The sequence below is a fragment of the Vulpes lagopus genome, chromosome 19 (genome assembly GCF_018345385.1).
Source record: "Vulpes lagopus strain Blue_001 chromosome 19, ASM1834538v1, whole genome shotgun sequence".
Lineage (NCBI taxonomy): Eukaryota > Metazoa > Chordata > Mammalia > Carnivora > Canidae > Vulpes > Vulpes lagopus.
This window is the reverse complement of record NC_054842.1, coordinates 33406793-33420979: the sequence shown is the minus strand read 5'-3', so window position 1 is coordinate 33420979 and position 14187 is coordinate 33406793. Positions and strand designations below refer to the sequence as shown.

At 36.4% G+C, this 14187-nt stretch overlaps 1 protein-coding gene across 2 annotated transcripts in view; it reads right to left on the bottom strand.

The window, feature by feature from the left end:
* Nucleotides 1-14187, bottom strand: part of PCCB (propionyl-CoA carboxylase subunit beta) — a 103470-nt gene that overhangs the window by 73452 nt on the left and 15831 nt on the right. The window contains exon 6 of one of the 2 annotated variants that reach the window (XM_041734643.1): nucleotides 6883-6993. The exons of the other annotated variant lie outside the window; for it this stretch is intronic. Coding sequence (XP_041590577.1) covers nucleotides 6883-6993 — 111 coding nt within the window. The remainder of the gene's footprint in view (nucleotides 1-6882; nucleotides 6994-14187) is intronic. 2 annotated transcript variants of the gene reach the window in all.

Here is a 14187-nt window from a genome sequence, read left to right as displayed (position 1 = left end):
CTTCTTGAATTTAACAACTGATTGTGTAAAAAAACACCAGAATTCTTAAGAAATATACCCTGAAGCATTAAGTGTAAAGAGACATGATATACACAATCCACTCACAAATGGTTAAGAACTCTGCAAATTGGAGATTTCAAAATAAAGACTTTTCAAAAACCCTGTGCAAAAGGTAGCACTTAGAGGAGGAAAACTGCAAATCACAGTGTGGGAGAAGACAGGTGCAACATCCAACTGATAGCCAGAATATACAAAGAACTCCTAAAAACAAGGGAAAAAAAACACTATTTTTAAAATGGGCCATATAGATAAACAGGCATACCACAAAACAAGAAACATATGAAAAGGTGCCAAACCTCATTAGTCAGGGAAATGCAATAAGAAATAATATCACATGTGAATTGGCATAATTAAATTATATTTTAAAAAGTGCTGGCAAGGATGTGAAACAAGTGAAATTGTCACGCACTGCAAAAAGAAGTGTAAATTGCTGCAACCTCTTTAATGAACAGTTAAGCATTACTTAAAAAAGATGGAGATATGTACATCCTATGACATAACTATGCCCTTACCCTGAGAACCTAAAACAAAGGTAAAGGTATAAGAATGCTTAGAACAGCATCATTGGCAATGGCAAAAATCTTTAAACACAAATGGTGGTAAGAATGGATGAATGTGTTAAGATAATTTACTACAGAGCTATTAAAATGAATGAACTGTATTTACAAAGAACATGGATAAATCTTAAAAACATAATGAGTCACAGCCATGCACAAAAAAATGAACAAAAGAATAAATATTATAGGATTTTTCCTTACATTAAGGGTCAAAATAGGCACCACTAAATCACAGTTTTTAACCATAAAGCAAAAGCAAATACAAATAATACCATAAAAGTTGAGATCATAAATTATTCTGGATAGGATGAATGAAGGCAATAGTGATTGGGAAAGGTAATGGGAGGAGGGCTCCTAGAGGCCATTTCTTGAACACAATGTTATTTACACAGATTTGCACTTAATTTTTTCCAAACTGTACATATTTTACATACTTCCTTGAGTATGAGACAATTAACAGTGCTTCAAAATTTCTAAATGAAATGAGAGGAGGCAAAGACAGAATCAGGGAGACCAGTCAGGATACTGCAATTATCCAGGTGGGATGCTTGGATCAAAATGGTAGTAGTGTAAGTAGTAAGAAGTATGCAGCAATTTGATTTTAGATTACATCCTAAAGTAGAGTGAATATGATATGGAACTGAATTTAACATGTGACAAAAAAGGGGAGTTAAAACAGTGCAATGTTTTTTACCTGAGCCACTGGAAGTCTGGACTTACCATTTATTGAGATAGGAAAGGCTTACAGGAAAGCACTCTGGAAAAGGCATGTAAGAGACCGAAACCTACTAACATCCAAATGGAACACTGGTAGGCAACTGAATGTCAGGAGTGTTCCATCCCAAAGACACAGATTTGAGACCTGTCAGCTCATAGATGGATATTTAAAGTCTTGAGATGGGATAAGAAAATCACCCAAGGAAGGAGAGAAGAGCTAGAGGAAGAAAACCAAAAATGATGGTGCTTCAAAGTTTCAAAGGAAGGAGTGATCAGTAGGTCAAAAGTTGAAAGGTCAAGTAAGATGATAACTGAGAAATGTCAACTGGTTTTAGAAATGCTGGAACCTTTGACGTTTCTGATACAAAAAACTGACATTATGGGTGACCCTGAATAGAATAATATCCATTTCATCAGAAACTAAATATCCAAGCATATTCACATCTATTTCTCAATTCTGTTCCCCTGGTCTCTTTATTTACAGATTGATGACACAGTTTGTTATTTCACTTTATATTTTATCATCTGGTGTAACTAATGAGAAAACATACCAAAAAAAAAAAAAAACACTGAAATCAGTAGCATTTCTATACACTAATAAAATACCTAAAAAAGAAAGCCAGTCCATTCACAAAAGCATCAAACATAACAAAATATTACAAATGAATTTAACAAAGGAGGTGAAAGATCTATACATTGAAAACTATAAAACTTTGATGAAAGACACTAAAGATAGGGCAGCCCCAGTGGCTCAGCGGTTTAGTGCCGCCCTCAGCCCAGGGTGTGAACCTGGAGACCCAGGATCCAGTCTCACGTTGGGCTCCATGCATGGAGCCTGCTTCTCCCTCTGTGTCTCTGCCTCTCTCTCTCCCTGTGTTTCTCATGAATAAATAAATTAAAAATCTTAAAAAAAAATGGCGGATTTCCTTCTTTGCCACGACTGAATATTGTATGTGTGTTGCATTTTCTTTATCCATTCATCTGTTTTTTGGACACTTAGATTGTTTTTGTATTTTGGCTTTTGTAAATAGTACTGTAGTGAACACCGGAGTGCAAATATCCTTTGAGATCCTGATTTCATTCCTTTTTAAAAATTTTTAATTCTAGTGTAGTTGATAGACAGTATTATCTTAGTTTCAGGTGTATAATATAGTGACTCCAGCAATTACTCAGTGCTCTTCAAGATAAGTGCACTCTTAATCTCCTTCACCTATTTCACCCATCTCCCATCCACATCCCCTCTGGTAACTATCTGTTCCTTATAGTTTACAGTCTGTTTTTTTGGTTTGTCTTTTTTTCCCTTTGTTGATTTGTTTCTTAAATTCCACATATGAGTGAAATCACATTATTTGTCTTTCTGACTGGCTTATTTCACTTAGCATTATACTCTCACTCTACCCATGTTGTTGCAAATGGCAAGATTCCATTCTTTTTTATGGCTGAATAACATTCCTATGTGTTGTGTGTATCACATCTTGTTTATCCATTCATCAATCATGGACACTTGGGCTGCTTCCATAGTTTGGCTATTATAGATAATGCTGCAATAAACATAGGAGTGCATGTATCCCTTTGAATTAGTGTTTTGGTATTCTTTGGTAGTATGATTACTGGATCATAGGGTATTTAAAAAAATTTTTTTTGAGGAATCTCCTTACTATTTTCCATAGTGGCTGCACCAGTTTGCCTTCCTTCCAACAGTGCATGAGGGTTCCTTTTTCTCCACAACCTTGCCAACCCTTGTTCCTTGTGTTTTTTATTTCAGCCATTTTGATAGGTGTGAGGCGATATTTCATTATAGTTGATACGCTTTTCCTTGATGATGAGTGATGTTGAGTTTCTTTTCATGTGTCTGTTAGCCACCTGTGTGTCTTCTTTGGAGATATGTCTGTTAATGTCTTCTCATTTTTTGTTTGGGTTGTTTTGGGGGTGTTGAACTGTTCCAGTTCTTTATATATTTTGGTTACTAGCCCTTTATCAGATATGTCATTTGCAAATATCTTCTCTCATTTAGTAGGTTGTCTTTTAGTTTTGTTGATGATTTCCTTTGATATAGATCCAAAAGTGGGACTGTTGGATCATATGATAATTCTGTTTTTAATTTTTGAGGAACTTCCCTACTGTTTTCCATAGTCATAGTATCAATTTACATTCCTACCAATGGTGCACAAGAGTTCCCTTTTCTTCACATTCTTGCCAATACTTAATTTCTTGTCTTTTTGATGATAGGCATTCTAACAGGTTGAGGTGATAATTTTTGGTTTTGATTTACATCTCCCCGATAATTAATGATGTTGCATATCTTTTCATATACTTGTTGACCATTTTCTTTGGAAAAATGTCTTTTGAGATCCTCTGTTCATTAAAATTTTTTTCTAGCCTTATTGATAAAATCGTCATGTAATGCTTTGTAAGTTTAAGGTGTACAATATAACTTGATACATGCATATATTGTGAAATATTTATCACAATAAGGTTAACACATTTTTCATCTCACATAATTACCATTTTAGATTTTTGTTGTAGTAGTTATTGAGTTGTAAGAACTCTCTATTTTTGATACTAACCCCTTTTCAGATAAATGATTTGCAAATATTTTCCCTTATTCAGTAGGTTGCCTTTTCATTTTTGTTGATTTTCTTTTGCTGTGCAGAAGCCTTTTAGTTTGATGTCCTACTTGTTAATTTTTGCTTTTGTTGTTTGTGCTTTTGGTGTCATATCCATAAAACTGTTGCCAAGATCAGTATGAAGGAGCATTTTCCCTATGTTTTCCTTTTTTTTTTTTTAAGATTAAAAAAATTTTTTAAAGATTTTATTTGAGAGAGAGGGAGAGAGAGCCAAGCAGGGGAGGGGGCAGAGGGAGAAGCAGAAGCAGGCTCCCTGCTCTAGAGCCTGATGTGGGGCTTGATCCCAGGACCCTGAGATCATGTCCTGAGCCAAAGGCAGGTGCTTAACTGACTAAACCACCCAGGTGCCCCTTACATTTTCTTTTAAGAGTTTTATGGCTTCAGGTCTTTAAGTCTTTAATCTATTTTGTGTTAATTTTTGTGACTGGTCAAATATATGAGTTTCATTGCATTCTTTTGCTGGTAGTGATCCCATTTTCTGAAAATCCTTTATTGAAGAGACTTAGCATTTCCTCATGGAATATTCTTGGCCAATATTCAAATACTGACAGTATATATGAGAGTTTACTTCTGGTCTCTTGATTCTGTTCTGTTGGTTTGTACGTCTGTTTTTATGCCAGTAGTATGCTGTTTTGATTATTATAACTTTGTAGTGTAGTTTGCGATCAGAAAGTATGGTATCTCCAACTTTATTCATCTTTGTCAGGATTGTTTTGGCTACTCAGGATTTTTTGTGGTTCTATACAAATTTTAGATTTTTTTTTTTTTTTTTGTCAAAAATGCCACTGGAATTTTGAAAAGAATTACATTGAATATATAGGTAGCTTTGGGTAGTATGGACATTTTAACATTATTCTTATCCAGGAACATGGGATCTCTTCCATTTATTTTTGTCATCTTCAGTATCTTTCTCTTGTTTTTTTAAAGATTTTATTTATTCATGAGAGACACAGAAAGAAAGACCTGAACTGAAGGCAGACACTTAACCAACTGAGCCACTCAGGCACCTCAGTCTTTCTCTTTCTGATTTTTATTTCACTTAGCACATGCATTTACGCATGGGTAATAATTAGCCATGAGTGAAAGGCTCTCAAGGTCCATCCATGTTGTCACAAATGGCAGGATTTGGGGATCCCTGGGTAGCTCAATGTTTTAGCCCCTGCCTTCAGCCCAGGGTGTGATCCTGGAATCCTGGGATTGAGTCCTACGTCGGGCTCCCTGCATGGAGCCTGCTTCTCCCTCTGCCTGTGTCTCTGCCCCTCTCTCTCTCTCTCTCTCTCTCTCTTTCTCTCTCTCTCTCTCTCTGTTGTCTCTCATGAATAAATAAATGTGTCCCTCTGTAGCTCTCTTTCAAATAAATAAATAAAATCTTAAAAAGAAAAGAGAGGTAGAAAGACAGATATTGTATGATCTCACTTATGTGTGGAATCTAAAAAGCTAAACTCATAAAAATAGAATAGAATGGTGGTTACCAGGAGTTGGGGACCAGATGAAATGTGAGGTCCTGGTGAATGGTGTAAACTTTCAGCTGTAAGATGAATAAGTTCTGGGGATCTCATGTACAACACAGTGATTCTTATTGTTAATGCTATATTTTATAATTAACAATTACTAGGAGAGTAGCTCTTAAATGTTCTTGCCATGAAAACAGAAATGGTAATTATTTAAAGTAACAAAATGTTTTAGTATTTTTGATTTAAAAAAAAATAAAACCCACCCCTGCTGAACGTATAGGTGGCTTTCAGTCTGTCACAAAGAACAGGATATCTGGATCAAAGGGTAAGCACTTTTCAAAATTTCTCAATTCGTACTGCCAAACTATTCTCAAGGAAAAGGTGCTCCCTATTTACATTCCCTGTTTACAGTGTTCTCATATTGGAGGATTTTTACCTAACCCCTCTCCAAATAGGTCTTAGCACTTATTGCTTATTATTACTAAACATATTTTATGAAGACTAATTTTCTTAAAAAGTATCAAGTAATAAACCATGTATAAATACAAGTAGGGTTCATTTAAAATGAGAGATCTATCAAAATTATGTACTAATTGTGTGCTTAAAGATGAAGCACCTCTCAAAATGAAGTTAGAGATCAGATTTACCATTATAGACAATATGTAATGAAAAGGCAAACAGCTGAAGAAATAAAGGTGGGACATAAGAAACTAGATTACAAAAAAAGACTCTCATGAGAAACGTTTTTTTAGGGGGAGGGGAAAGAGAAAAATAGGAGGATTTGGGGAGGGGCAGCAGGAGAGGGAGAGAGAGAATCCCAAGCAAGCTCCATGCCCAGCACAGAGTGCAACACGGGGCTTGATCCTACAAACTCAGCTGAAATCAAGTCAGACACAACCAACTGAGCCACTCAGGTGCCCCCATTAGAAACTTTTTCAATAGGGGCAGCCCGGGTGGCTCAGCGGTTTAGCGCCACCTTCAGCCCAGGGCGTGATCCTGGAAACCCCGGGATCAAGTCCCATGTCAGGCTCCCTGCATGGAGCCTGCTTCTCCCTCTGCCTGTGTCTCTGCCTCTCTCTCATTCCCTCTCTCTCTCTCTCTCTCTCTCTCTCTCATAAATAAATAAAAATCTTTAAAAAATAATTTAAGAAACTTTTTTAATAGGATTCAGTAAATAATCATCTGTCTGGGCAGAAGACAGGATCCTTTGATTACTTGAAAATCATTTGCAATTCAGATAGACAAGTAAAATCACCCACCAATGAAGTACACAAGCACGTTCTGCCACAGAAGTCCCACAAGCTACAGATTTCATGCCAAAACATTCTCTCCGCTAAGACCTTATCATTACTATGCTGAGAGCAGTGATAATGCAGATAACCAGATCTAGGTCAGGAACTATTTTTATTGTAGGTGAGTTACTGCACAACTCTCAAAGGGCAGGAAAAACAGGCCCTTCTTTCTTACCTTTACCATGAATGTGAAATCAGTTAAAGCAGGGGAATACACAGCCCCACCAGCACATGGGCCCATGATCAGAGAAATCTGAGGGATAACTCCAGATGCCAGGACATTCCTCTGCCAAAAGAGAAAGGCAAGGCCTGTGGTTACAGAGGTGTTCAAGGCACTACATACAGAAAGATAAAGGCAATAATAAAATTACATTGGGCTTTTAGTCACAGAAATTCTATGCTGGAGGCAAGAAAACTAATCAGTACAGGTTCTTCCAGAATTAGATATGCAAGTTCTCCCCATAACAGGTGGCATAGTTGGCATATTACTTTCTGTGGCAAATACTCTCTCTCCCCTCCTTGGAAGTAGTTTCTCAAAAACTTCATCAGGACATAAGCTCAGAGAGACTGTTCTCTCTCACCTCAGCTCCAAACACACCTCAGGCCAAGCACCCTTATCTCCTCAAAGCTGGCTAACACAATGAATGAAAACCCTAGGCAGAATATACAAGGCCAACACTTACCCTGGAGCTGTGACCTCTATTTAGTGTCCCTTCACACCCACCACAGAGGGTACCCAGCAATGCAAGGCCAAGAGGCAAGTGCTACTTTCTCTGAGTCTTCAATGTCTGCCCACCTCTAGGCAGGGCATATGAGGAAAGGGAGGTAGCAGAAGCCACAATGGCTCCATGGGGACAGAGCTATGGGAAGGGTCACCTCCTGGGAAAGAAAAAAATGGGGGCTGGAAGTCCCAAGCAAAATGATAGTCTGATGACTCCTTGCCCAACCCCCAACTTTCTTCCTTCCTTTTTTCCTTTTTTCCTTCCTTTTTTCCTTCTCTCTCTCTCTCTCTCTCTGTGACTATCATAAATAAGTAAAAATTTTTTAAAAATTTAAAAAAAGAAAAGAAAACAGTACAGAGGTTCCTCAAAAAGTTAAAAATAGAACTACCCCATGACCAAACAATCGCACTACTAAGGGTTTACCCAAATATACAAATGTTATCTGAAGGAGCACCTGCACCCCAATGTTCATGCAGTAATGTCCACAAAAGCCACATAACGGAAAGAGCCCAGATGATCATCAACAGATAAATGGATAAAGAACATATGGTATATATAGGATCAATGGAATATTACTCAGCCATAAAAAATGGAAATCTTGGGCAGCCCAGGTGGCCCAGCAGTTTAGCGCCACCCTCAGCCTGGGGTGTGATCCTGGGTTTCCAGCATCGAGTCCCATGTCGGGCTCCCACGGAGCCTGCTTCTCCCTCTTCCTGTCTGTCTGTCTCTCTCTCTCTGTCATGAATAAATAAATAAATAAAATCTTTTTTAAAAATGGAAATCTTGACATCTGCAATGGTGTGGACAGAACTAGAGGGTATTGTGCTAAGCAAAATAAGTCAATCAGGGAAAGACAATTATCATATGATCTCACTTACATGTGGAATTTAAGAAACAAAACAGAGGAGCGTAGAGGAAGGGAGAGAAAAGTAAAACAAGACAAAATCAGAGAAGGAGACAAATCATAAGAGGTCCTTAATCATAGTAAACAAACCAAAAGTTGCTGCAGGGGAGGGGGTGGAGGGATGGAATAAACTGCATGATGGACATTATGGAAGACACATGATGTAATGAGCACTGGGTATTAAATAAGACTGATGAATCACTGAACTCTACCTCTGAAACTATTTAGTCTTAAAAAGGAGAGAGAGAGAGGCAGAGACACAGGCAGAGGGAGAAGCGGGCTCCATGCAGGGAGCCTGACATGGAACTCGATCCTGGGTCTCCAGGATCACACCCTGGGCTGAAGGCGGCGCTATACCACTGGGCCACTGGGTCTGCCCACTACCTCTGAAACTAATAATACATTATTTGTTGATTAATTGAATTAAATGTTTAAAAAAAAAAAAAAGGATTTTTTTCTAAAAAGAGGTGGCAGATAAAATATTTCAAGAAATAATGGCTGAAAACTTCCCAGATTTGATGAAAGATATGAACATATACACCCAAGAATCTCAATGAATTCCATGAAAGCAGATGAACTCAGTTTACACCACTCACATTATATTCAAACTACTGAAACCTAAACACAAGGAAAGAATGTGAGGACAGCAAGAAAGAAGCAACTTGTAACATACAAGAGATCTTCAATAAAATTAACATCTGATTTCTCATTAAAAAATCAGAGTCCAATGGGATATTTAACAGTTTTGAAAGGAAAAAGGAAGTGTCAAATACAACCAGCAAAACTATCCTTCAAGAAAAAAAAAAAAATCAAGACAATTCCTGACAAAAGCTGCAGAAGGTTGTTTAATAGTACACATGCCATACAAGAAATGCTACAGGTCCTCTAGACTGAAATAGAAGGACTACAGTAAGTACCCTGATGCCATGAGAAATAATAAACACTAGTAAATGGAATTTCCTAAGTAGACATAAAAGACAGTTTTATTACAGTACTTTGGTTTTGTTTGTAATCTCTTTTTCCCCATGGTATTTAAAAAGCAAATGCACAGGGGCACCTGGGTGGCTCAGTGGTTGAATCTGCCTTTTGCTCAGATCATGATCCTAGAGTCCCGGGATCAGGTCCCACACAGACTCCCCACAGGGAGCCTGTCCCCTGCTCTGCCTATGTCTCTGCCTCTCTGCCTATCTCATGAATAAATAAAATCTTAAAAAAAAAAAAAAAAAAAAAAAGCAAATGCACAAAACAATTTTAAATCTGTTAACGGGTACACGATGTATAAAGATATAATCTATGAAAACAACATCATAGAGGAAGAATGGAAATGTATACAAGCAGAACTTCTGTATACTACTGAAGCTAAGCAGGTATTATTCAAAACAAATTGCTGTAAATTTAAGATAAGAATTGTAATACCCTAGGTAACCACTGGGGGGAAATGATGAAAATGAAAGAAGTGAATCAAAATGACACACTTAAAAAAAATTACAATACTTAAAAAAGCACTAATGGAGGAACAGATGAACAAAAATGTGTAACACAGAAATTTGGTAAATAGCAGAAATAAATCCTTTATTAGTAATCACATTAAATGTAAATGGGTTAAATACCTCTATTAATATAGATTAGATTTAAAAATCCAGTTTTTGAAGGTAATATAGGAAGAACCCCAACTCCCCTCCTCCCATAGCCATACTGTGTCTACAGCTACATACTGAACAATGTCCTCTAAAAAAATAAAAATAAAAACCCTAAAGGCTGAATGAGTGACAACTATACAAAAGAAAAACACATCAAGGCTGTTTTGAGAGGCTAGGACAGACTATCACATGAACCCCATCCCTGGCACGGGAAGGAATACAAAACCTGGACCTTCTCCCTCAGAGGTAAAGAGTTAGAGCCCCAAACTGGGAATCCTAGATTTTTAAGATAAACACCTGGGGAATCCAATGCAGGGCTTGATCCCACAACCCTGGGACCATGACCTGAGCCAAAGGCAGATGCTCAACCAACTTAGCCACCCAGGTGCCCCAACAAGGTTGTTTTTTTAATCTGACAACAAAAGCAAAAATAAACAAGTAGGACTATATCAAATTAAAAGGCTTCTACACAGCAAAGGAAACCAACAAAAAAGGGATGCCTCGGTGGCTCAGTGGTTAAGCACCTGCCTTCAGCCCAGGGCGTGATTCCAAGATTGAGTCCCACATCGGGCTCCCTGCATGGAGCTTGCTTCTTCCTCTGCCTATGTCTCTGCCTGTCTGTCTCTCTCTCTCTCTCTCTCTCTCTCTGTCTCTCATGAATAAATAAATAAAATCTGGGGATCCCTGGGTAGCTCAGCAGTTGAGCACTTACCTTTGGCCCAGGGCATGATCCTGGAGTCCCAGGATCGAGTCCCACGTCAGGCTCCCGGCATGGAACCTACTTCTCCCTCTGCCTGTGTCTTTGTCTCTCTCTCTCTATCATGAATAAATAAATAAAATCTTTAAAAAAAATTAAAAACAAATAAATAATAAATTCTAAAAAAAAAAAAAAAAAAGGCCAACAATAAGCAAAGGCAACCTACCAAATAGGAGAAGATATCTGCAAGTCATATTTGATAAGGGGCTAATATCCAATATATATAAAGAACTCCCACAACTCAATAGAAAAAAGTCTAATTAAAACATGGAGAGATCTGAATAGACATTTTTCCAAAGAAGACATACAGATGGCCAACAAGCACAAGAGAAGATACCCAACTTCACAAATCATCAGAGAAATGCAAATCAAAACCACAATGAGATACTACTCCACTCCTATTAGAATGCCTATGTCAAAAAGACAAGAATTTACAAGTGTTGGTAAGAGTATGCCAAAAAGGAAACCCTTGTGTACCATTGGTGGTAATGTAAATTGGTGCAGCTGCAATGGAAAACACTATGGAGGTTCCTCAAAAAATTAAAACTAGAGCTATCGTAAGATCCAGCAATTCAACTACTGGGTATCTGTCAAAGGAAAATGAAAACACTAAAAAAAATATAAATAAATAAATAAAAAGAAAATGAAAACACTAATTTGGAAAGATATCTGCACCCCCATGTTCACTGTAGCATTATTTACAGTAGCCAAGATAAGAAGACAACCTAAGTGTCCATCAATGGATGAATAGATAAACTGTGGTACATATACATATGTGCTGGAATACTATTCTGCCATAAAAAAATAAACCTTGCATTTGCAACAACATGGATGGACCTTGAAGGCGTTATTCTAAATGAAATGTCAGATAAAGATAGACAAATACTGTATCAGGTATATGTGGAACCTAAAAGAATAGATGTTTTTCAAAAAGCTTGTAGACAGAGAAAAGATGGGAAGGGAGGAGACAGGGAAACTTTTTGGGAACTGCTTTTTAAGTTTAAATAAATTGAATAAAAAATTAAAAATTAAGTTAAATAAAAATGTCTATATTTTCCCACAGGAACTTCAGTTTACAGATGAGGACAAAGAAATGTTTAAATAAAAAAAGGAAAAAGATAGAAAAAGGTTTTATGCAAAAAGTAACAAACGAATCCAGGGTGGGGCTCTATTATTGTCAGACAATATACAGACTTCAAATTTTTAAAAATTACAGAAAGGCGGACACATATTTTGATAAGAAGTTCAATACACCAAAAAGATATACAACTATATAAATATATGCACCTAACAGAGACCTAAAATATGTGAAACAAAAATTAACAGAAATTAAAAGGAAGAAATAGACAGGTACACAATACTAGCTAGTGACTTACATATCCTACTTCCAATAATGGATAAAACAACTAAACAGGGGATCAGTGAAGAAACAGGGGACTTAAGCACTAAACAAGCATGTATAACAAACACATATAGACCCCTATCCACAAAAACAGAATACACATTCAAGTGCACACAAAACATTCCTAGAAGATACCATGTGTCTCTTTTGATAGAGCTGAAATAAGCAGACATATTAAAAGAAAAAAGATTTCAAGTCAATAATCCAATCTTCTACCTTAAGAAACTAAAAAAAGAACAAAGCCAACAAGAAGGAAAACTATGAGTAGAAATACATGAAACAGAATATAAATACAGAAAGGTCAATAAACCAAAAAATTGCTTCTTTGACAAGAACAAAACTTTATGAACCTTGAAATAGACAAAAATATTCATATTACTAAAATGAGAAATGGGAGCCATTACTATAGAAATAAAGATATGAAAATAACAAAATAAAGTAATATAAACTATATGGCAACAAATTTGATGAATAAGATCAAATGAACTAATTCCTATAAAAATACAAACTACTGAAACTGAGTCAGGAAGAAATAGAAAATCCAATAAACCTGTAACAAACAGAGATGTAATCAGTAACCAAATACTATCTACAGAGGGAAGAAGGGTGGGAGATAGTCAAAACAGGTTAAAGAGACACAAACTTCCAATTATAAAATAAGTCCTAGGGAGGAAAAGTTTGGCACAGAGAATATATTCAAGAATATTGTAATAGCATTGTGTCAGATGGGAACTACACTTATCATGATGAGTACGGATGACATAATGTATAGCATTGAATACCCTGTACACCTGAAACCAATATATTATAGATCAACTACACTTTGTAATTTACATTACTTAAAAGACAACTCAAGGACCAGATTGATTCACTGATGAATTTTACTGAACATTTACAGAATTAATGTCAACACCATATAAATTCTTCCAAAAAAAGAGAAGAGGCAATACTTCCAACTGATTTCATGAGGCCAGAATTATCCTGATGTCAAAACCAGTAACAGTCATCACAAGACTCAATAAAGGTGGGGAAAAATATTTTTTAATCCTATTTTTTTTAATAACCTCTCTATCCAACATGGCGTTTGAACTCACCACCTCAAGACCAAGAGTCACATGCTCTAACAACTGAGCCAGTCAGATGCCCCAAAGCTGGGAAAATTTAAAAACCAAGTGAGAAATGTTAAAGGGAACTCTTTCAGTAAAAAGGAGAGATCATAAGTAAGAGTAAGAAAAGTAGGAATCACAAAAGCAGTAAAAATAAGTATATCTACAAAAAAAAAATCAGTCAAGGTATTCATAAAATAAAAGGATATAGAGTATGACATCATATACCCAAAACATGGGGGGCAGAGGAATAAAGAATGAGTTCAAACTTAAGCAACCATCAACTTAATATACTGCTATATGCAGATGGTATATACAAACCTAATGGTAACTACAAATCAAAAACCAGTAATAGATATACAAAGAATAAAGAGAAAGGAATCCAAGTATCACTAAAGAAAGCCAGCAAACCATGAGAGAACAAGAAAGAACAAAGAACTACAAAAACAACCATATAAGCAGTAACAAAACAGCAACAAATACATATCAATAATTACTTTGTAAATGGACTAAACATTCCAATCGAAAGACATAGGGTGATAGAATGGATAAAAAAGCAAGAACAGTCGATATGCTGCCCTCAAAAGACTCGTTTCAGATGTATGACATATGCAGACTGAAAGTAAAGGGATAGAAGGGCATTTATCATGCAAATAGAAGTGAAAAGCAAGCCATGGTGGCAGTCACTATAAATAGACTTTAAAACAAAAGAATGTAACAAGAGAAACAAAAAAGGGCACTACATAATCATAAATAGAACAATCCAACAAGAAGGCATAGCAACTGTAAATATTTACCCACCCAACATGAGCACCCAAATACATGAAGAAGCTAGTAACAAACATAAAGGAAATAATCTATAGCAAAACAATAATAGTAGGGTACTTTAACACCTCACTCACATCAATGGATAGATCATCCAAACAGAAAATCAACAAGGAAATAGTGG